The sequence below is a fragment of the Ctenopharyngodon idella genome, chromosome 7 (genome assembly GCF_019924925.1).
Source record: "Ctenopharyngodon idella isolate HZGC_01 chromosome 7, HZGC01, whole genome shotgun sequence".
NCBI lineage: Eukaryota > Metazoa > Chordata > Actinopteri > Cypriniformes > Xenocyprididae > Ctenopharyngodon > Ctenopharyngodon idella.
Window position 1 is genome coordinate 47,185,815 of NC_067226.1, and position 25,656 is coordinate 47,211,470.

Genomic DNA, 25,656 nt, shown 5'->3' on the forward strand with positions numbered 1-25,656 from the left:
TAAGCGACTTAACACCAGTGGGCGGGGCCTATGGTGCCATGATGTATAACTATTCGTTGATGTCTTGCTCTGGAGGCAATCATATGCAAATTTATTTGCTCATGTGACATTACAAATGTCAAAAAAACATTGCATCTGAGCGTCCCAAAAGTATGTGGGACTGAAATACATGGAAGACTCATGGGATAAGACAGTAAGGGACTCCTAACTGCGATTGGTCAAGAAACCACTACACTTGTTCTCTCACAAACCAATACAATGGCCTTATCTGTAGATTTACTATCAGTGAAATAGAGGGGACGAGAGAAGCGAGGACACATCTGTGCCGTAATCACTTCCTTCCCCACAAGCCCACACCGCCTTTAGGCCTGACCGCACACCTGTGTACACACAGCTGCGCACACACACACACACACACACAGACACACACACACACACACACATGCAAACACTTGATATCACATGAAAACAACATCACTGATCAAAATAAATTAGTTTATTTCAAAATTTCATTACAAAAAACATTTAATTTCTTCATTTTAAATAGACAGACAATAGTCAAGTCAGTTTATTACCACTGTCTTAATTTAAAACACACATTTTTTAAGATTTCATTCTATTCCCTGCTACATAAACACCAAAAAATCAAACATATTAAAAACAATACAGTACTTGGCATTATGGCTAAGTCTAATCACTCGTGCTGCCCTCTACTGTCCAGTGAGGAGACTTCACATTCACTTTTCATTTCAAAGATCTGATCTGGATACAGTTTTCCAGTCTGTGGTAATGACTCCCATCTCCCTGAAGACTGATCTTGGATCAGACACGGTTCAGTCAGATTGAGCAGGGAAAAACTGGCGTAGAAGGTCCTTCTTATTCACCTTGCCCATCTGGTTTCTGGGCATGTTTTCCACCAGGATCAGCCCTGTGGGAATGGTGTATGGAGCCATGTGCTCTCTGAGAGGGGAAACCAAAAGAGAAGACCAACTTAAAGACTTCATGAAAAAAAGAAATCATGTATTTCTGCTGTCCTTTCACAATTGTTGTTTGTTCGATTGTCCCCAATGAGATCTTGGTTAATACAGCACATGGCAGATGGTGCGATATACATCCTAGCGAAGACTCACAATTGAGTGTTGTATAGGAGTCCCACTACAAGAATAATAAGTCAAACAGAAGCTAAAAGCGATGTTTGAAATAATTAATTAATTAATTGGCGATCAATGAGCTTATCACCTTGGGTGTTTCCCAGGTCGAAGGCATATCTAAGCTGCTACGTCATTCAATTTGAAGAATCTTTGGAAAATTCTTTGTGACCCTTTGACAATGCTGAAAATGCAACACACACTTGCAGTGTTATAACAAAAATGAAATCAAGCTTGTGCAGCTGAAAGCATTTGTACTAATGTAGACTATGCTTCATACTTAACCCTTAAACGCATACCTCTGGTTTTTATTGACCCGGGACGTCATTCACTACCCTCCCCTTCATTCATTTTTTAAAGTTAGACATCAGCCATCTCAGTATTAGCAAGAAAAAAATAATAAAATGAAAAAAGAATGCCTGTTTTCCAATTTTTTTTTTTTGTAAAAAGTGTATAGGGTCTCTAGTGACCTGATGTTTGTAATAGGGCCCTATCATACACCTGGCGCAATGTGTTTTTTGCTAGTTTCTGCCCGACACAGTTATCATTTTCACATCCAGTGCCCATGTTGTTTAAATAGCAAATGCACTCGCGCCCATCTGTGCGCCTATGGGCGCGCTGGTCTGTAAATGAGGTGTGTTCAGGTGCATTGTTGGCGTGTTGCTATTTTGAAGCAACTGAAAACAACTGCGCCACTGACCAACAAAACCCTGGTCTAAAGTCAATGGCGCAATATTTTGGGCTCATTAGTAATATGTGCCTATATGCAAAACGCTCGTACACTCTGCTTGTTACACAGGGACGCGCAGCAACACACAAACATGCCAAATATTAAAAATAAAAGGATTCTTTCATGTAGAAGCGTTCAGTCTTTTTGCTTGCAAATTCTGCCATGTAAATAGCAAATCCACCATGGCGTGAGCGCAACTGGCTTTTAATGGGAATGGGAGACGAGACTCTGATTGGTTTATTGCAGGTTACACCCAAAACACACCCATGACTCATTAAGAGACTAAGTACAACCCCTTTGGACCATGCGCGTGACACGCCAAGCATTTTTTCAGGTGTTAAACTAGCAAAAGAGGATTCGGACACGCCCTAAGTGCACCTGCGCCATGAGCTTCAAACCATGCGCTTAGATCATTAAAATAGGGCCCCTTGTGTAAATATATATTTTTTTCTGTGCAGCAATTGAAACTCTAGTGACTCAATTCACCTTTATTCCTCAAGGTGGCGATGTCTGATACACAATGATGACTTGATGTTTCGCTCATAATTACTACAGGTATAAAACGATTAAAAATGAAAAGTATCATCAGCAAAACTCAGTGATTTGCTGCAGAGCATGTTCTATACGCAATCAAATATTAGCGTCACTGATAGTAGATCTGGTGAAGAAGCTGTCAGTGATGAAAATATTGATTTTGAAGACGTTGAAAACGATTTTGAGAATATGTTTGAGATTGCGAATATGAGCCAGATGCTGAATGTACGGGGGAAATGAGCTCTGACGATGCTAAAAAAAAAAACATCTTCTCAAATTGAACCCTTCCAAGTTCCAAAAGGTAACGAAATATGCTTTATTTTTACTCTTATGTAATTGTTCTTAAAATATCAGAAGGGTTTTATACTATTGCGGCAGTGTTAGATATAGATCCGGGTCGCTAAAGACCAGAATATGTATTAATGATTGCCGAGCCATCCATGCATTTAAGGGTTAGGAGTTTTCCTTACGAAGAAATTTGTCGCAGATGGCAAATTCATGAAAAACAAAATCTTTAAAAAGAGATTTTCAGCTTTACAAAATTCAGCTCTGGGAGTGGAAGGAAATAAAGATGTGTCATAATTTAAAGCTGCGTGTTTTAAATGGAACATGTGGTGAAAATGTCTTCAGGCAAAGCAAAGACTCTAATGACTTTGTGCAGATGTGAAACGTCACAAGTGAAATACACACATAAATACATAAAAAAAAAAAACCGTTTGCATATCTTATAACGCAGCCGCAGTCCTCTTTGCTGGAACTTCTGTTGTATTAAACGCTGCGAGATACATGGAATTCGATTAATTCCACAAACAATGAAATCAGCATGAAATAAAGACAAACACTAAAAGGCAGAGTGGAGCGCTGAGCTAATTAAATGTTTTGCATTCTTGCCCGACTCTTGTGGTTGTCTACCGGCCTGGAGCTGTCTTTATCATCTTACATTTTTTTGAGAGTGCAAAAAGATTTTTTTTATTCTGTTTTCTTCTATACAAGTCCCTTCCAGCAAGGTGTCTCTCTGTTAATGCTTCCTCTTTTTTATTCTCTCCCCTGCAGATTTTGAAGGACCCTTTTCACTCCCAAATATTCTATTCTTTACTGTAACCTCATTTTCTTTGCGTGTGTGCAGTGTCACTTTCAGCTCATCATATCCTGTCTTTCTACGCCTTATGACATAAATGGAGTGACGATTACACAGGCTGACAGCTGGAGTTACGCACTGGGGAGTGAGCATCTCTTTCTTTCTCTGCGCATGTTGCTCTTTGCTGGGCTTTGCTGGAGGGGCTGGGACAGGTCAGAAGGGCCGCCGCGAAAAACACACGCAGCATCGCACCAGCAGCGAACACCCCCACACCATATGGAGCTCACACACACACAGAGAAAGAAAAAGCCCTGAGCTACTTCCTGTAAAGGGACATGTGTCTTCTGACAGAACTGGCGTTCAGGCAAAAATGCTACATTTCTGCAACAAAAGTGACATTTAAAAAGAGAGAGAGAGAGAGAATGAGGAATAAAATAAACAGGCACTGCTAAGACAGAGCCCGCCAGACGCTGTTTCTGTCTTCTCACCATCACCGGTTTTCTTTCTCCACCTCTTCTCCCACCAAACACACATCTGTTCTTGCAGCATGCTCCAAAACGAGTTCTCATCCATGAATGTGTGTGTATTATTATTTATACAGAGGCTTTTAAAAATCCTCTCGAGTCTAACGCATGTCCTGAGGGAGTCCAACTCGACGTCTGACTCAACACGCTACACGCACGCTGACGCAAGCCCAAAAAACACTTCCAAACACATCGCTGTGCTCCACAATAAACTACTCGCAACAAGGCTGCCGGTGCATTTCAGCAACATTTCATCACCTGCCTATTTTTTCTGAGTAAGTTCAAGTGTGTCTTGCTGGATGGTGATTGACACTAGAAAATTCTTGTCCTGTCATATCACATTCTGACCTCTAGGGGAGCTGTAAGAGATACGGTAGATGTACAGTTTGAGACAGCACATCCACAGAGCACCGATGCATGTCTAATGCATATTACTGCACAAAAATGACAAGAAGTGTCTAAAATCTATCTGCCACCCCGCCTTTAAAAGACTTTTTATTTTCTGAAAAAATCTAAGGCGTAGCAAGCATATTATTTTAAATTTTTTCTTTTCTCAAATGCACCTGCGATAAATGGTAATCCTACTATGGCTACTATCTATTTAATAAATTTCGCCTTATAGCCAATCAGTTAGGACTACTGGGGTAGTCACTTTATTAATATTCATGAGCTAAGCTAAGGTGGCGTTCAACTAAAATGGAAAACTTTTATGCATTTTGGCCTTTAATTTACAAGACAATGCCATTTTGGGGGCCTGAAAACGCAAACTTTTGAAAACGTTTTTCAAAGTGCAAATTTTTGAAAACGATATCGTTATCTTCGTGTAAACTACAAAACCGCAAATTTGTGAAAACGGTGACGTCAGTCTATAGGCGCGTAGTTTTTCTTTACAAAGTGACATCGCCAACTACTGGCCTGGCAGCAAAATACAGCGTTTTTAGTCATTTTCGCAGATCCGTGTGAACTGGGATCTAGACAAGGTTGTCGTTTGTACAAAGGAAAAACTTTTCAGTTTTTAGTATATTGCTGTTGTGTATACGTACCCTATGCATCCCCCAATTCAAAATTTTTACCAATCAGGCGAAACGGAGGTGTGGGCTAAGTACTGCAAATGTGTGTTTACAGCAACTTTATAAGAAGTTGCAAATACATATCATTTATCAGCAATATATTAGAGGAGAAATGTATAGTGGTTGTTTCTGGATAATCTGAATTATACCACATGTTTCAGCAATTATTATTATTTTTTTTCATTAAAAAAAAAAAAAAAACCTTTCAAAGGGACATATCATGAAAATCTGACTTTTTCCGTGTTTAAGTGCTATATTAGCGTCCCCGGCGCATCTACCAATGTTAATACTAACTTTGTTTTGGCAAGCCTTTCTCTGCAAGCATGTGAAAAACTGAGGCGCTCAAATTTGCTCCTCTAGTGATGTAGGAAGGGGATCTTATTACAATCTGCACTTTCCACCCACGGCGCCACCATTTTGTTTTCGAAAGCGAGGCAAAGCTGCAGATGAAGAAAATGTAAGTATTTTTAAGTAATGCAATGTGTTTCTTTGGTTCAGGCAGCTCCACTTTTCCGTGTGCTTTCCCTTAGCTTCTATACGCTCTATTACTTTATGTTATGACTCACCCTCAAAACAGCTTAGACTACTAATGTGATGTCCTTTTACCCCGGACTGCTTCACAAACGAGGGTCAATTCAACGCTGGATTTGCACAAAAGATTAACATGACGGCACATGCTAGTCGATGAGTTGAATCAACTCCACAGCAACTACATAAATTTATCCACTAACCATTCAGAAACGTCCAGTTTCATTCTAAAAGTTGTAACTTCTTCCTGAGTCTCTCCATCAGTGTCGACTCCGGTTTGAACAATGTAAGGCTGAACACCGTTACTGACAATCCTCATTTTGGCTGCGTGAGATGCTCCAGTTTTGTTGTTGCTGAGAAACTGAAGCGTGAGCTGTTAAAGCTCCGCCCTCTTCTGGAAAGGGGGCCGGGAGCAGCAGCTCATTTGCATTTAAAGGGACACACACAAAAACGGTGTGTTTTTGCTCACACCCAAATAGGGGCAAATTTGACAAGCTATAATAAATGATCTGTGGGGGATTTTAAGCCTAAACTTCATTCTGGGGACACTAGAGACTTATATTACATCATTCTGTTCTGCTTTTTTACTCTTTCTTAGTATGTCTCACGTTTTTTAATGCAAAAATGTGTTCTGTGTGAACAGCCCCTTAGTGGGTGCTTCTTGGCCAGAATAAATTAAAATGTAGATCAAACTGTATGCTGATAGTCAAAAGTCTGGCTCAGTGAGGCGGTGAGTTACCTGGCCCAGGCCTTCAGCTGTGACAGAGTCATGGTCTTCCCCTTCTTCAGCTGCACAACTGCAGTGACCTTCTGACCCCAGACGGCGTCTGGAGCACCAATCACAGCCACATCTAAAGAAAAGAAGGTGCATAGACAGTGCATATTTATTTCCGTGTCCATATGTGCATGTGTATGATGCATGAATGTGCGTGTACCTGTGATATCTGGGTGGGCTAGGAGATGTCTCTCCACGTCTAGCGCACTGATCTTGTATCCTCCGCTCTTGATGATGTCCACTGATGAGCGACCCAAGATCCAGTACACGCCATCTCTGTAGAGAGCGGTGTCACCTGAAAGAGCAACCAGAGCGGTCAGAGAGCCCTTCGAGTTACACCTGCCTCTACACAGTTTAATGAAGGTCTGCGCCTCTATTAATCACTGAACAGTCCATATGGGGCTCAAGCAGTGAGGAAAACGGTTGTATAGTCTACATCCTCCCACTACAGCTGTGGAAGGAGGCAGTAATAAGACTATGAAGGTTGTGTGTGTGTGTGTGTGTGTGCTTGCTGTAAGTTGTCCTCTTCTGAGCTTTAATAATAGCCTGTAGTCAGGCTCAAGATCTTCTGCTTGCAATCTTAAAAACCAATTGCACAGAGCTGCTCAGCTGGAGACTGCTTAATTACCACCCCATAACACACAAACACACTACAGCCATCAGCAGCAGGAACAGTGCAAAACAGGTGCAAGTTTCCAGCATCAGGTTTACTCGCTGAAAGCAAAATGATGCTGCAAAGTGACAAAATCAAAGCCAATCAAAACTTATTTGATGTCTGATGTACAGCTATGTGGAGCTGAAGGCCCTGTCCCAAATAGGCACTTGCAGATCTCGTGGACTTACAATGACTGCCCGTGTCCGTTAAGTCAACAAGACCATAAGGTGGCATTAGGTTCTCTCATTGCATTAGGTTCTCTGAAACTTAATGTTCTCTCTCATTAGGTTTCTCATTAGGCTTCAGGTTGGTGCTTGTGAGCGCCTCCTTTGCGGACAATATGCATCTTTGATGCGCACTTTTGCCGAGCCTGAACTGAGGCGAGCTCCGCTGAAGACTTCTACCCAACTGTCAAAGCGGCATTACGTCACAAAATGTGGACTCAGAGGAAGACCGTGAGGATTTAGGGCTCCATTTGGGACAGGGCTGAAATTGATGTGGAATTGAGGTCTTGTGGCCTTTGCTTCTACTGTACATGTCTGTGTAGACAGACCAGAATGTGTCACTTTAAGGGTGCTCATAAATAACTCCTTTGGGCCCTTGAAAGGATAGTTCACCCCAAAATGACAATTATCACATGGTTTACTCACCCTCAAGTCATTCTAGGTGTATATAACACAATTGGAGTTACATTAAAAATATCCTTGCTCTTCCAAGCTTTATAATGGTAGTGAATGGCGCTCCTGATTTTGAAGTACAAAAAAATTGCATCCATCCATCATAAAAGTAATCCATACGGCTCCAGGGGATTAATAAAGGCCTTCTGAAGCAAAGCAATGGGTTTTTGTATGAAAAATATCCATATTTAAAACTTAATAAACTATAATAACTAGCTTCCGGCAGACGGTCTATGCATGTCAAGTTACACCAAAAGCGATGTATGACGTAGCTTAGACGCCTCTCGCAGTTCAAACAAATAATGCTGGGCAACAAACTCAAGCTCCTCTTCTCTTATATCGAAATCCTCTGACATGTCTTTTTAAAAATTCTCGTTTTAGGCTTCTAATCTGTGACTGGTGTCTTGTTTTGCTCTATCCTCTGCGCTTCCGCGTTCGTTACTACGTCAAGCGTCGGGTCAGAGGTCACTCTTCCGCCAGAACTCCATTTGTGTAGGCCTTCTGCCGGAAGCTAGTTATTTTAGTTTATACAGTTTTAAATATTTCTTACAAAAACCCATTGCTTCACTTCAGAAGGCCTTTATTAACCCCATGGAGTCATATGAATTACTTTTATGATGGATGGATGCACTTTTTTGGACTTCAAAATCGCTCCCATTATAAAGCTTGGAAGAGCCAGGATATTTTTTAATATAACTCTGATTGTGTTCATCTGAAAGAAGATAGTCATATACACCTAGGATGGCTTGAGGGTGAGTAAATCATAACTTTCATTTTTGGGTGAACTATACCTCTAATGGTGTGGCCATCACAACAGACTACTACCCAACAGTCCATACAGCATTATGTCACCAAAGTGTGGACATTTGTTTGAGGGCATGGACACGGTCATAAGTTGCACTCAAAAGTAAGTCACCTTGATTTTGCCAAGTAAGACATATTTTGTTGATCCTGGAACAACATTCGTGTATCAAAATTTAGTCTTAAACCAATCATTTCCCCTAAACCTAACCCTACCCATAACTTAAATCAGAGGGAAATGATAGGTGAATAACACTGATGTAGAAGCACCTAACCCTGGTTGTAAGCCTACATTTGACAAACAAACTTGTCCCTCAAATCTGACTGGTTGATTAGAATGTTGTTCCAGGATCAACAAAGATGTTGATCAAGGAACATGTTGTACCCTACCATTTGACAAAAATGACGACTCCTCTCCCGTAGCCTCATGAGAGAGAAAAGTGCCCATCAGATGCTCACTACAAAATCTCGGCTGAACTAGTAGGTCATCTGGTCAATTGTTTTATGAATACTGCATATTCAGACTAATTTGCCATACTTCTTTTTGCATACCATGTAGTAAGGAAGTAGACATATTCTCTTAGGGGAAATTAAACCAAGCAATCGACAAAGTTGTGCATGGCTTGTCGCAGTTGTTGCTGGTTAGGACAATCTCAGATCAAAAGGGAAAATTCACCTTTTTTGCTTTATCATGACATGCCTGGTTAGGACAAGGTGTTAACCTCCATTTTAACACACACCTTGATGAGAGGCCAAAGATTTCAATCTGAGTCTGAAAAGTACAAGCCATCACTAGCCAGACTGTCTTCCAATCTCTTTAGCAGAGCGGAGACAAAGAGACTACTCATCGAGTGTTGGGGCTCAGCTGGGGCAGGACCATGAAGCCGACAGGAAATAGGTCATAGCAGGTGAGTGACTGAGTGTGAAAGAAAAGGAGGAAAGAACATTGGGCAAAGGTGTTGGATGTCCAGCGTGGATCATTATTGAGTGCTAAGCCCCAGCTGTGGTGAAGGGGAGTTGAGAAACGAGAGAGCATGTGTGTGAGCTGTGTGAAGGTTAAGGAGGATATGTCATGGGTTATAGTGTATGAGTGTGTGTGTGAGAGAGAGGGGAGGTTAAGTTGGCAGGGCAGGGGCAACTGGACATAAGCTGTGACTGGTGAGAGATGAAAGACAATTGATGAATGAGATGGGAATCACGTCCACATGGTCAGTCTATACATCGGCACCTAAAAACTCTAATTAGCTTCCATCCTTTATTGCCGCAATGCTTCCATTCCCTTCCTATAGGAAACATCATTATTAATATTATAGAGGGTTAGTTTACCCAAAAACAAAAATTCTGCCATTAATTACTCGCCCTCATGTCGTTCCAAACCTGTAAGACATTAGTTCATCTTCGTATGTAGTAAAGACATCATTTAAGTAATCCATGTGACTCCAGTGGTTGAACCTCAATGTTATGAAGCGACACAAGTGCTTTGTTTGCACAATCAAAATATTAATCTCCAACTCACGTTCATGAGAGCATCACGACGGGCTTGTCTTGACGGAACAGCAGATGTTGTTGCGTGAACGCGCGTTGGAGATTAATAATTTGTAAATAAAGTGGTAAATTATGTTTTTTTGCACTCACGTCATTAAAAAAAATCTTAATTTGTGTTCCGAAGATGAACGAAAGTCTTGCAGGTTTGGAACTACATGAGGGTGAGTAAATATGGCAGAATTTTCATTTTTGACCCTTTTCTAGTAAGTTACCACTTAAAAACCATCCAGAACCCCCTAATATTCTCATAGCAACACATTGGCACCGTAATGAGTTTCGCACAGGTAAATACCACTTACATTTTTCCAGAAATGTCTAGTTTCATTCATAATTGCTTCAACTCATTAAACTGAGGTGCCAAAATAGGCAGTGGGAGTTCAAATCTCACTTTGAAAGTTAAGGCTTTGACACAATGTTCGGCTGTCGGCCAATGTCAGTCCGTCGCTGAGTGTCTGTCAGCTTCGTTTTTGTGGTGCGTTCCGCACTGTTGGCACTAGTTGCTTTTCGGCCAATTGAGCATGTTGAAATGGTGGAGTCTGCTGGTGAGAGAGATCACTCTGATTGACTACCAGCAAACCAGTGCACAAGAAAAACAAGGGAAATGATGAACACTAGCAAATGATGAGCTCGAGCAAGATTGGTGTGTTTGAATGACGAATACAGACTACTGTCACCTGCTGGTGTGTTATTTCCTCACATAGGTGCTGAATATACATGCTAGTTGGCTGTAGTGGATGGGGATGCACAGATATGAACATTTTCGCCGATACTGATAATTCTTTATATTTGAAAGCTGATAACCGATATATTGGCCGATAAATCTAAATCCAAATTTTTATATAGTTTTTGAGAGCCTGATTACAAAAACAAAAGTTTCACCATTACAGCCCTTTTCCCAAACACACAATTATAATATTCTCATTATAATTTTATGTAGCCTATATGACTGCACATGTTGAACTTAACTGTATTTTCCTTTTTGAAGAGACTCCAATCATATTTCAAGCAATTTAAACCATCATGGTGAACAGTGCACATCTGAAGTGTCTCAGCTGAAGGAAATAATCCATTATTTATTGGCTTTAATATATCGGCCAAATTTTCTTATTGGGCGGATAACGATAACAATAAAAACAAACATATATCGGCCGATTCTGATATGGTGGCCGATATATCATGCATCTCTAAAAGGAATAAATAAATCATGACTGATGTGAATAGCACATTTCTACAGTGGTATACGTAACTGAAAATAAATAAATAAATACACCGATGTTATAAAGGAATTAGGGATGCACCGATATGAAAATTTTGGCTGATACCGATAACCGATAATCCGATAACCGATATATTGGTAGATAAATCTAAATCCAAATTTTTATATAATTTTTAAAAGCCTGATTACAAAAACAAAAGTTTCACCATTAAAAGCCAAGTCCCAAGCATACAATTATGTTTTCCTTATTTTATGTAGCCTATATGACAGACTTGCACTGCACATGTTGCTCTAAACTGTATTTTCCTTTTTAAGTGACTCCGATAATATTTCAAGCAATTTAAACCATCATGGTGAACAGTGCACATCTGAAGTGTCTCAGCTGAAGGAAATAATCTATGATTTATCAGCTTTGATATATCGGCCAAATTTTCTTATTGGGCAGATAATGATAACATTAAAAACGAACATATATTGGTCAATACCGATATGGTGGTATCCCTAAAAGGAATAAATAAATCATAGCTGATGTGAATAGCGAATTTCTACATTTCTACAGTAACTGAAAACTTTTGCATGCTGATAGGTGTCAGTATAAGTCCAATATGTATCAGTTGGCACAACATAAAATTTTTGTATACGAAGTGAACATATAAAACAACCGCCTTTTCTGTAATTTTCAATAAAGCTCTAAAACGTACAGCATTTCATCTTTTTTTCCTCTTCGACTCTCTCCCTCATCCCTCTCTCTCTCCATCTCCAGTGAGGAGCACGGCATCAATAGAGGGCCCATCTGTTCCCATACATCAGGCTCTTCATTTCAGTTTATTAGCTGGGATAAATCATAAATATTTCATTATACATCATGGGCGGCTGTCGCAGGGACGGCGCAATTTATCAGCGCTGCCCTCTCTTGCCGCCCAGCACTGGAGCAATAAGCTTTCCAGTCTATTAAACAAGATTGATACAGTGTGTAAATTTAGATATTGGGAATTTCTTCACAGACCACTGCTCCACAGTGATAGGCTGGGGTGAGGTGAAGGAGAAGCGGGTGGGTGGAAGGAGACGAAGAGAGCGAGAAAGGGATGGGGGCGGTGGGGAAAAGTGGCTGGGTGTTAACAGCAGTAAGAGTGTATTTACACTCGCCCCTTCCCTCTTTAAAATAACCCTATCCGCAAACGCAAGGTGTAATTTGGTCACAGCGGCACAGCTTCCTTCTCATGGAAATGAACCAGGAACATGTTTGACATGGGGATAGATAAGCTGTTGGTGTGTGAGGGGAGAGAATTTACAGAGGTTTTCATCCTCTTCAAGAATCCGTAATGCCCCTGGGGAGGGATCAAAGGTCACAGAAAGTATTAAATCCTCATGTCATGGATTTTCTTTGCAAAAGAAGGATGGTGTTGATAAGCATGTGGATATGAATATCACTGTGTCCTAACCAGCTGCAATATCATAAAACAACAACAGCTGAAAGCTACCTCTTCCACGAAAAAGAGTTTTTGTCCTAAACGGCAAACAATAAACAACATTGTTTGGTTTCTATTTCTGCAGTATTGCACTGGGTAGTACATAATTACAGTACAACAGTACTTCATATCGCTTTGAAGAAAACAAAACCTTGTAAACAACGTTGAACGGCAAAGACCTCAGATGCTGCATGGCATGTTGTGAGTCATTGACATGAAGTAAACAATGACCCGCCGACTACATGACAACTTTTCTGGACGACTAGTAAAATGAGTAATTGTGTGAACACTAATATGAACCGCTGCATAAACGCAGTGGCAGCGAAGGCATCTGTCTACTGGAGTCACTGCAGAAGCGCTACGGCCCAGCAGCTTTCCTAATTAAAATGATAAGAAGCTTTATTGCACTAGTTGGTTTTTTCCTCACTCTCTGGCTGAGGTGTTTAAGTGAACACAGCCATGTTGCATGCTAAACAAGCACGAACACATGATGCAATGAGGAGAAAGCATCCCAAAGACGACTCGTGCATTTAAAGTGAAGTCATCCTTCACACTATTTCCACATATAGTGTCATCTCAGATGGTGAGCTGAGGTTTGGTGACAAAAGAGCACTGCTTTAACATGTGTTTGGTTTAGATTTGTGTAAATATTTGATTTCACAGGACACATTATGTAGTTTTTGCAGGCACACAAAAAGCCAACAAACACATCTCTGAAAGCTATGGAAGCTTGTTTCCACCACTGAATAAAAAATAAAAAAGGTAATTGTGACTTTTTTTCTCAGAATTGCGTGATATAAACTCGCAATTGTGTGTTATAAAGTCCGAATTGTGTGATATAAACTCACAATAGCGAGTTATAAAGTTCGAATTGCGTGATGTCAACTCGCAATTTCATGATATAAAGTCAGAATTACATGATATAAATGCGCATTTGCGAGTTATAAAGTCCGAATTGCGATATATAAACTCACAATTACGTGTTATAGTCTGAATTGTGATATAAACTCACAATTGCATCTTTTAAAGTCAGAATTAAGTGATATGAACTCGCAATTGCATTATAAAGTCCGAATTACATGATATAAACTCGCAATTACTTGTTATAAAGTCCGAATTGTGTGATATAAACACAATTGCATGTTATAGAGTCTGAATTGAGTGATATAAACTCACAATTGTGTCTTATAAAGTCTTATATCTCTTATATTCTCAAAATTGCGAGAAAAAAAAGGGAAAAGTCAGAATTGCGAGAGAAAAGGTCAGAATTGTGAGATTATCTTTTAAATGGTTTTATGTCATGGTGGAAACAAGCTTCCATAGAAAGCTCCTTGCACATGCCAACACTTAAACATAAATAGGCTGTTTTGCTGGGAGCTCAGGGTGTAAACAAATACAACACACACACACACATATGCTTGCACGAGAGGCTGAAGGGGGGCTGACAGCTCTGGAAAGGGCAGTGTGACAGAGGCCATGTTTCACGTCCAGCACACTTACACATCAGTGAACAAACACAGCGCTCTGACAAGCTGTGAGCTCCACTGCTCCTCCTGAACATGTGTGAATGACTCTATATTCCCTGACAGCCATGAAAGCAAAACTGAGGTGAGGAACATAGACTCTTCTTCACAAACACACTGCTTTAAGACACTGAATGTTGACTGGGTTTGTGACACTTGAACTGAGCTTCTGTTTGGATATTTATAGAAATTTAAAAGTGAAATAATAATAAAAAAAAATAAATAAAAAAAATAAAAAAAATTAACCGTATAAAGCCTACTATGAAAGCTTGTTTCCACCACTGAATAAAAACTAAAGGTAATTGCGACTTTTTATCTCACATTTCTGTCTTTTTTTCACAGTATTGCGTAATATAAAGTCAGAATTGCATGTTATAAAGTCAGAATTGCGAGTTATAAAGTCAGAATTGTGAGATATCAAGTCAGAATTGCGAGTTATAAAGTCAGAATTGCGAGTTATAAAGTCAGAATTGTGAGATATAAAGTCAGAATTGCGAGTTATAAAGTCAGAATTGTGAGATATAAAGTCAGAATTGTGAGATATAAAGTCAGAATTGCGAGTTATAGTCAGAATTGTGAGATATAAAGTCAGAATTGTGAGATATAAAGTCAGAATTGCGAGTTATAAAGTCAGAATTGTGAGATATAAAGTCAGAATTGTGTGATATAAAGTCAGAATTGTGTGTTATAAAGTCAGAATTGTGTGATATAAAGTCAGAATTGCGTGATATAAAGTCAGAATTGCGTGATATAAAGTCAGAATTGTGAGTTATAAAGTCAGAATTGTGAGATATAAAGTCAGAATTGCAAGTTATAAAGTCAGAATTGTGTGATATAAAGTCAGAATTGTGAGATATAAAGTCAGAATTGTGAGATATAAAGTCAGAATTGTGAGATATAAAGTCAGAATTGCGAGTTATAAAGTCAGAATTGCGAGTTATAAAGTCAGAATTGTGAGATATAAAGTCAGAATTGCGTGATATAAAGTCAGAATTGCGAGTTATAAAGTCAGAATTGCGTGATATAAAGTCAGAATTGTGAGATATAAAGTCAGAATTGCAAGTTATAAAGTCAGAATTGTGTGATATAAAGTCAGAATTGCGAGTTATAAAGTCAGAATTGTGTGATATAAAGTCAGAATTGCGTGATATGAAGTCAGAATTGCGAGTTATAAAGTCAGAATTGCGAGTTATAAAGTCAGAATTGCGTGATATAAAGTCAGAATTGTGTGATATAAAGTCAGAATTGTGTGATATAAAGTCAGAATTGTGTAGAATTAAATATCATCTTATTATGCATATTATTGCAGTGACGACTGATGTCTTTTTGCTTTCATTCAAAGCAATATACATTGTATACAAAGTGTTCATTTAATCAGTTCATGCATTCCCTGGGAATCGAACCCATGACCTTGCCGTTGCTAGCAGCATGCTCTACTGTTCGAGCTACAGGAATGCTTTCAGCATATCAGCATATTTTTCATATCGAGCAAGATTTGTTTGTGATCGACAAGTACTGCAATGCTCTTTGAGATGAAAAAAAATGCCCAAAACATCAATGACTAGATCAATGAAGGATAATGTTGACAGTCAGCATATAAAGTGTTGTCTTCCTCCAATATGAGCACAACTTCTGAGTTGTAGATTAAGTGCAGCTTGATGGAAAGTGATCTCTGTTAAGTAACCAGATATACAGTAAACACTCACAGCTACATGAATATTAATGCAAGGATTTTAGAGCATTATAACACTTCTAGCTCCACAGAGAGCCTAATGAGGATGAATAACAGACAAGCACTGACAAAACACAAATGACATTTATTAACCTTAACTCTTTCCCCGCCATTGACGAGTTTTTCCCAGCAATCCATGTTTTCACTGTTATACAGTAGGAGGCGCTGTTACACATCTTCTAAAATAACAATCTTCTAAAATAAAAATGTTGGGGGGGAAAGAGTTAAGCTTTTTTTTCCTCACAAGCTGCATCACAATTAACATAATTCTACTACACAAGAATCAAACTCGTACCTTTTTAAGTTGAACAAAATGTAAACCAAGAGAAAAAGGATCCAGTTCTCTTTGCATTCACATTAGGGATGTGCACCACAACTAGTTTCATTAACATTTAAACAGAAATTATGCAACTAGTCGACTAGTCTAACAAACCCCCATAAGAAAAGTCTGTATATGTGATCCTACTTAATCTATGAATCAAACAGTACAGTCCCATACTGAACGCAGCTGAAAAACATATGCAAAGTTTAAAAATAGTTTCTAGCAAAAACAAAAAACAAACAAAAAAAACCTGTTTGTCTACATTTGATGAACTTAAAACACAATCACAAACTCTTCAGGATTGTGGGTAATATTAGGTCCACCAGAAATAGCATATCATCCAGGCATCTTTGGCATCGTGTTTTTAACACACTGAGATGCACTAATTCTAATCTTGCATACTATTTTTGAAAAGATAGTGTGCCCACTGGGACACAGCCGTAGTCTTATTTTGGTAATTAATACCCGAGCGAGTGCTTTGCATTTGGGTGAGTGATCTTATTTGTCTAATATGATTCAGTGAGAGGGGGCGGAATGGCTTTATGTTAATGACACTGAATGCGCAGCTCGCATCTGATAACAGCTCCACTTCAGGATATCATGGAGGTTTTGATTCTAAACTATATTCAGCCGTAGCATTCAAATACACAATGAAATGATTCCATAATGTCTTGAGTTTATTTTCTTACCCCATTGGCAAGTTGTTTTTTTTCCTGCATTTAGCACAAATTTAACAAAGCAGATGGTATAGAAAAGAAACTTAAAGGGCCCTTTCATGTATTGTGTGATAGAGCTGTTCGTGAATGTAAAAGGTCTGCAAAGTTTCAAAGATCAAAGTGGATGATAAATGGAGTTATTGTCTCTCAAAAGAAGCGATTCTGAACTGCTGAAATGAGTCGTCAGTAATTCCAGTCTACGTAGGTTTTCATTGGCTGCCGGCGAACAGCATCTACTTTGCCCCGCCCTCAAACACTGTTGTTGTAGCTGAGACCGGAAGAGTTTGGTTCATGTTGTTCCTGTCGAGAAGACGCTGTTTTCAGCGCTGCCAAAGCAAATCCACTTTGATTCACTTCCAAAGGATGAGGACTGGTACTCGAATTGATATGGTAAAACTGACGCCATCGTTACTGTGCAGAGCTGAAATTCAGATAATAGGCGTTTCATTTCAGACATGTGCTGTAAGCGGTTGACCAATCACAACAGACTGGGTCATCTGACCAATCAGAGCAGAGTAGGCTCTTGGAAAGGCGGGGTTTAGAGAGACCAAATCTTTTTCCCGCCTTTCCGTGAGCTACTATGCTCTGATTGACCAGACGGCCCAGTCTGTTGTGATTGGTCGACCATTTACAGAGCATGTCAGAAACGAAACGCCCATTACCATATTTGAATTTCAGCTCCGGAGGCTTCTTAAATCCTCATTGATTGTACTCATTGTAACCATTATCATATTTCGAGGGAGTCCGGCAATGAAACATTGCACTGGGTGTATAAAATAAAAAACACAAATCTACATATTTTGAATACTTGGAAGAAAATATATACATCAATAATTAATCCCACTTACAGGTTGTGATTCAGAGGAGCAAGTTGGTCCAAATAAACTGGGGACTGTCCCATCTTTAATGGATAAGCGTTTTGCAAATCCCACATTGACCTCGCTGAGATTTAAGAAGCAATCATCAGTAAAATGATGAGAACACAACAAAAGGTTATACTGCTGTTGTGTCGCTGTGGTAATTTTAACCACTGACTCTTCTTTTGGAAGTGTATACAAAGACTTTGCAATGCAGAAAACATTGTCTTCTCGACATGTACAACTAGAGTGTTTGACCCGCCCTCAACGTAGACGTTTTTCGCGGGCAGCCAATGAAGACCATAGGCTGGGATGATGCAAATTTGTTACATTGTTACATATGAATGTTACGGAAGTAAAACTGGAATTACTGATGACTCGTAATCTGGTCCTTAATATCTTAAACTTCTTTGCTTCTTTACCAAATGTTTTGATTACAGTGTAGATGTTGTCCATCTCCTGTAAATCCCAGTGTTAGAGAATCTAAATCAAATCCATGAAAGCAGGAAGAAGGTCTCTCTAGCTCAGGAGGACAGGACAAGTGTAAAAAGTAGACTAGGTCATGCAGCTGTTGAGGGCAGTCCCTCAGTGAGAGCGGGAGGGAAGCAGGGCAGACGTATCTCCAGGAAGACCTCAGAGCTGTTGAGTTGCACTGCCAACATTTCAGACTCAAGTTTCACATTTACCAAGAGCAAACTGCAAACTGACCACTGCTATAAGCACAAGACAGACTCAGAACTTACTGTAGCTTCTGGGTGTGTGTGTGTGTCTGTATGCTTGTTGGAAGGACATGCAGAGCCAGAGGTGCTACACACAACCTTCGTCCCACATCTTACTCCTGTTGTTACTTCTTCTCGGTTATTGTGAATGACTGATCAGTGCACATTGTTTTGAAGAAAGAAAAATGAGTCTTTGTAACATGTTTATAGCAAGCCAAACCCATATACATATACAGCTTTATAAAACACAGAGCATATTTAAAGGGGACCTATAATGCCCCTTTTACAAGATGTAATATAAGTCTCTGGTGTCCCCAGAATGTGTCTGTGAAGTTTCAGCTCAAAATACCCCACAGATCATTTATTATAGATTGTCAAATTTGCCCCTATTTGGGTGTGAGCAAAAACACGCCGTTTTTGTGTGTGTCCCTTTAAATGCAAATGAGCTGCTGCTCCCGGCCCACTTTCTAAAAGAGGGCGGAGCTCTAACAGCTCACACTTCGGTTGCTCAACAAAACTGGAGAATCTCACGCAGCCAAAATGAGGATTGTCAGTAACGGTGTTCAGCCTTACATTGTTCAAACCGGAGTCGACACTGATGGAGAGACTCAGGAAGAAGTTACAACTTTTAGAATGAAACTGGACGTTTCTGAATGGTTAGTGGATAAACTTATGTAGTTGCTGTGGAGTTGATTCAACTCATCGACTAGCATGTGCCGTCACGTTAATCTTTTGTTCAAATCCAGCGTTCGTTTGTGAAGCAGTCCGGCGTAAAATGACGGCATGTCAACAACACTCTACTACAACAACTCTTCCTCTTCTCTAAAGCAGCCCAACATGGCCTCACCCCCTTTGTTGAGTGTTCTCGGGGGCGGGGTTTATGTAAATTTTAGGGTTAATGATGTCACTACTCCAGGAAGAAGCTCGTTGTAGTCCCTACCAGCCATTTGTTGTAGTCCTCAAAAAGCGATTTCTGTGAAAGAAAATATCTCCCTTTGCATTGAACTTTGAGCGTCGTAACTTTGCAGATGTTGTTTATGCTCAAACAGCAACATTACACACTAACTAAAGTTAAAAAAGTGAAATCATTAATCAACCACCCCTTTAAGGGATAGTCCCCCCAAAATGCTAATCCTATCAATTAATCACCCTCATGTCATTCTTTCTTCTGTGGAACATATTTTGAAGACTGTTAGTAGCCAAACAGTTTTGGTTCACAAAGACTTCCATTTTATTTTTTCTTCCATACAATGGAAGTCAATGGGAACCAAAACTGTTTGGCTACCAACATTATTCAAAATATCTTCTTTTATGTTCTGCAGAAGAAAGAAATGCATACAGATTTGGAACAACATGAGTGCGAGTAAATAATAACAGCTTTTTCATTTTTGGGTGAACTGTCCCTTGAAGTGCCCTCAAATAGCACATGGCTGTCTTTGACGGGCAACAATAACGTCACTTCTCCCTCTCACTGCCTTTCACTCCTCACACATAATGTCAAGCAAAGTACAATCAGCAACACTATCTGCCAACATGTGTGCCTCTCTCTCAAAAACAGGGTGATGGCACTGGGGACAGATTTTCTTCTGCTCTCCAAAAGGAAGAAAGAGAGATTGTCCCTGTACTCAATATGTGGCCCAATTCAACAGCTGACAAATGTGTGTCACCTTCCCAGAATATCTCAAATATATAGAAGATTTAGAGAACCCAGGTTCATTGGAAAAACGTACCTGTGGCGACATAATATTACATTTCTTCCTGCACGTTTTGTGATAGTTTCAAAGAGAAATGTCCAGTGGGTGGCGCTAAAAACGAATTCCGTTTTATCAAAAAAATATGAACGTGAATCTGGCAACGTTTTATTATGTAGGTTGTTGTACATATCGCGGCAGTTCTGGATTGAATGGCGCTAAAAGGTTAATGGTCTATCGCGTTTAAAAATAACGCACCATTTACACTAAACCCTAAACATACCTAATGACATAAAAGCACATTTGCTGAAGCAACCATGCCATTTCAGCTTGCGTCTACAAGTCTTTGAGCTGTTTTATCGTGACTGGTGTTTCACAGACTCGTACCTGAGTGCCTCATATCACAACTGCACTGCTGTATCAGCTGAGCTGCTGAGCAAGTTTACTACGCCAGAGAAGACAAACATATAGAGCTGGTTATGTTATGCAAACGTAAAAATGTATTTGTTTACAAATCATGCACTATGGTAAAAGTGTTTTGATATCATAATACAGTATTGTGCAAGGAAACGTGAAAAAATAAGCCTTTATTAATCGGTAATCTGCCCCAGTAATCATAATTTTATATGAAAAAGATTAAAAGTGCTTGCTGTTTTACTGCATCTAGTGTTCATTTCAGCTGGAAACGACAGCTGTATATATTGGTACATTTTTGAACATTTTTCCAATGAGTCCAATGAATTTAGAGGATTGGGTCAAATATTGCCATATTTTACATCACAATATTGCACTTTTTCAGGCCAAGGATGGAACACCATTCTGAGTCTTTGAGAAGTCCAAGAAAACTTGTTGAAAGTTTTCTTTTTAAAACATGGTACACTATTCCCTCATGTCTTGTTTTTATTAATTAATACTTAATTCCTACCCCATACCTAAACTTAAACACAACAACAACTACCTTATTAATTATTAATAAGCAGTAATTTAAGAGTTTATTAATGCAAAAGTTGTAGTTAAAGGATTAGTTCACCCAAAAATTTAATTTCTGTCATTAATTACTCACCCTCATGTTGTTCCACACCCGTAAGACCTTCTTTCATCTTCAGAACACAAATTAAGAGATTTTTTTTTTTTTTTTAAATCCGAGAAGTATATGACTCATCCATAGACAGCAATATCAACACTTTCAAGGTCCAGAAAGGTACTAAAGACATCGTTAAAACAGTCATGTGACTGCAGTGGTTCAACCTTAATGTTATGAAGAGACGAGAATACTTTTTGTGCACAAAAACAAAGCAAAAATAACGACTTTATTCAACAATATCTTCTCTTCCCTGTCATTATCCTTACCGCAGTAAGCACAGCGAAGGCTTCCGTGTTTACGTCCGAATGATCACGTGATCAGCACGATGCATGCATGTGACGCTGACGCAGGAGCCGGCCAATAATGAGTCAGTGTTCAAACGTAGAACCTGGAAGCGCTGGATGTAAACAACGTATGAGAATGACACAGAAGAGAAGAGATTGTTGAATAAAGTCGTTATTTTTGTTTTGTTTTTGCGCACAAAAAGTGTTCTCGTCTCTTCATAACATTAAGGTTGAACCACTGCAGTCACATGACTGTTTTAACAATGTTTTTAGTACCTTTCTGGACCTTAAAAGTGATGGTTAAATGGACGAGTCATATACCTCTTGGATTTCATCAAAAATATCTTAATTTGTGTTCTGAAGATGAACGAAGGTCTTACAGGTGTGGAACGACATGAGGGTGAGTAATTAATGACAGAAATTTCATTTTTGGGTGAACTAACCCTTTAATAGTGAATATGTGTTCCCCATACCAAAGTGTTTCCAAATATTTTTCTATATTATTTTCTACATTATTTTGTTTTAAAATGTAATGTGAATGTAAAATGTTTTGCAGCTTAACTCTTTCCCCACCTTTGACAGAATTTTCCGGCTTTCCTGTGTTGTTAGTATTTTGTTTTTTTAAGCAGATGCTCTGTTCTTTCTTTTGATATATTGCATGTTCAGATATTCATTCAAAAAATATTCTGGGGATGATGAAAGTTTTGTGAAAATTATCAAAAATGCTGACAGGGAAAGAGTTAATATTTTCATGAAAACCATAATACAGTATTTTTGGTATTTTTTTGATGAATATAAAGTTGAATGAACAGCCTTTATTTGAAATAAAAATCTTTTGTAACATTATAAATGTTTTTTAATGATCAATTTAATGTGGTAATTGGGGCAAATCGTATTTTGAATGGTAGTGTATCACGGTTTTCAACAGAAATGTTTCTTGAGCAGCAAATGATTTCTGAAGGATCATGTGACACTGAAGACTGGAGTAATGATGCTGAAAATTCAGCTTTGATCACAGGAATAAATTACAGTTTACAATATATTCACATAGAAAACAGCTATTTAAAATTGTAATAATATTTCACAACATTACTGTTTTTACCGATCAAATAAATGCAGCCTTGGTGAGCAGAAGAGAATTCTTTCAAAAAAATCTTAAATATCCCAAACATTTTTTTGTACAAGTAGTATTTATAAAAAAGTAATAATAATTTGTAAACAGAGAGCTGAAACTGTCTTGATTAGACTTGTGACCTCCCTATGGCGAGTTTAATCTTAGTCGAAGAGTGTGTATGTGTGTGTTCGAGAGGTCATTGAGGAGGGTGTGTGACCTGAGGGTGGAGGTCAGAAAGAAAGATGAGCAAAAGAATGGTGAGGAAGAACACATAGGAGAGAGAGATGACTGAATGCGAAGGCTGGGATCGCTGGAGAACAGGGCTGGGTGATGAATTGGCCGCCCAGTAGACTGAAAACACTGATGCACAGAACAAAGCAAATAAAACACACAAACTCTTCCATAGATCATTAATAACCATCTACAATCTGATCTCCGAACAGCCACAGTGGAGAGAGAGCGAGTGAAACAGCTAGTTAACATTCTGCCCAGCGCTCCAGTGCTCCGGAGTCAACCCCGTTACCACCTCGCTCCCGTTATTTACGAGCAGCTGGGCTAATGTGCATTCCCTAACCAGTGCTTACCCGAGCGCACACGACTTTTAGCAGGCCTCCATTATTCATAACTATGTGTGCGCAGCATTTGGAAAATTGCTAATGCTTCTTTGCACGCAGCCTCGGCTTATTTATTTATTTTTATTTATTGTTTCCCAGAGCGTAATTCATTCCAGGAAAAAGCTGTCCTGCTAGAGAAGAGGGCATCACCTCAACCCTTGCTTTATTTCTTTTCTCATATTCTCACTTTTCCCTTCCTGTTTGTCTGCTAGAATAAATAAAGTGGTTGTTTACAGCATGTGGGACAATAATGATGTTACTACAACATGGAAACTATAAAACATATAACCAGAGACAGACTTGTGTGACTTAAAGTGCCCCTAGTATGCTTTTTCAAATATTAACTTTATAGTGTAATATAGCTTTGTAAAAGTCTGCAAACTTTCAAAGATCAAAGTGCACAACAAATAAAGTTACTGACTTGTAAAAGAAAGAGGCGATTCTGAACTGCCTGAAACGAGTTGTCAGTAATTCCAATCTACTTATGTTTGTAAAAAAAATTGCATAATGCCAGCCTGGTTTTCATTGGCTGCTGGCGAACGACGTCTCCTTTGCCCCGCCTTCAAACACTGTAGTTGTATCTAAGACAGTTTGGTTCGTGTTGTTGACATGTCGAGAAGATGCTGTTTTCTGCTGCCAAAGCAAATCCACTTACACGACTCGCTCCCGAAACTGATATCCGCTATTCTGACCAAATAAATATTACAGCGATAAAAGACTCGCTATGTTCAGCATTTTCAACTAAAGCACAGTCGACGGAGGCGTCATGTTTTGCTTATGCTTGAAAGGCTGCTTTATAGAGCGGCTCTTGCAGTGTTGCCATGTCCACTTATTATAAGCGAGTTTGGGCTTGTTGTTTCAGCTTGGCTCACAAAGCTATCGAAATTAGGGAGTTATTAAAGTAAGCAGGTCATGATATTTTGGCCTTATTTTCAGCATAAAGCATTTGGATTTATTTTGATTTATTGTGGGCCTGTTCGCTGTTTTTCTAGCAAGATCTGGCAACCCGAACAAGTCGAGGCTCGTACAGCTTTCCCTGTGATTTCTTGCACCGCACATAAAGAAGAGCAAAACATTTCTGGTGCACATTAAAATACATCATCAAGTAGTTCTGTTCCGTTAAATTTTTGTAAATGCAGTTGTCACATTTTTTCAGGAGTTTATTTGGTTGTAGAATGCGGTTGTCACTCCTGTAAATGACTGAATTGTGCAGTGTTAATTTTGTTAACAAAATCTATGACAAAAAATCTTTATTTTTCATGGCTAAGATGAGACGATGACGAGACGACACCAACGTCGAAATGATAACTGTGTCTATATCAACATGCAATATTGTTGATGAAAAAAAGACAAGACTGAAATGTGGTTAAAAAATAAAAACTTGACTAAAATCACTCTTTGTTTTTGTCGAATAAAGGAGGAGACAAAACATTACAGACTGTTTTTACGAGCTTTCATGGTTACGGTTGCCAGATTTCAAGAATTTTAACCAGCAATCAGAGCTTTTCTGTAAAAAAAAAAAAAACACATTTTCTACCTGGTTTTACTTAATCTTTGCAATCTGGCAACCAACTTTCTCTACACTGCAGAAGAAGCGTGGATGATCTGAAAACACAGACAAATAAGTAAGCTGGAGTTCAGCGATCTTCATTTAAGATTTTTAATACGTGTCATTCAGTCACGAGCCGCTTGCGCCGTTTGCCGTGACTAAATCTGCAATCAAAGTACACTAAGGAAAAGGGATATGTAGAATTGCAGAAGTGCTACTGCCTAGAGTGCAATGTCAATATAGCCTATTACCTTGATTCAAATTCTTATTTCTTAATTGAATTGGTCTAAAGAAAGAAAAATTATAATGACTATTTTTGTCTAAAGACTACATATAAAATAGCTACCAAAATGACTTGACTAAACGTAATGACTAAAAGTTGACAAAAATGCAATGACTTTTTGTCGACTAAAACTATGAAAGACCAAAATGACTAAAATGTGACTAAGACTAGTAAGCATTTTCGTCTGAAGATGAAGACTAAGACTAAATCAAAAATGGCTGCCAAAATTAACACTAGAACTGTGTGTGTACAGAACAGGATTAAGCACTATCAAATAAGAAACATTTTCAATTCAACTTTTCAATCAAATTACACTAATATATTTTCATTGAGAAAGGTTTTATGTTGGTCAGGCACCCTCTCACTGCCTAAGTTGGCGGTTCTTGGCCAGAATAAGCTGCGTTTGGACCAGACTTTA

The 25,656-nt window shown here is 39.0% G+C and overlaps 1 protein-coding gene across 2 annotated transcripts in view; it reads right to left on the reverse strand.

Annotated features, from left to right (window-relative positions):
- Positions 1 to 478: 478 nt before the first annotated feature.
- Positions 479 to 25,656, reverse strand: part of acsf3 (acyl-CoA synthetase family member 3) — a 54,061-nt gene continuing 28,883 nt past the window's right edge. For both annotated transcript variants that reach the window (XM_051901125.1, XM_051901126.1), the window contains exons 8-10: positions 6,548 to 6,682; positions 6,352 to 6,463; positions 479 to 960 (exon numbers count right to left, since the gene is read on the reverse strand). In XM_051901125.1, coding sequence (XP_051757085.1) covers positions 834 to 960; positions 6,352 to 6,463; positions 6,548 to 6,682 — 374 coding nt within the window. In that variant the 3' untranslated portion in view covers positions 479 to 833. The remainder of the gene's footprint in view (positions 961 to 6,351; positions 6,464 to 6,547; positions 6,683 to 25,656) is intronic.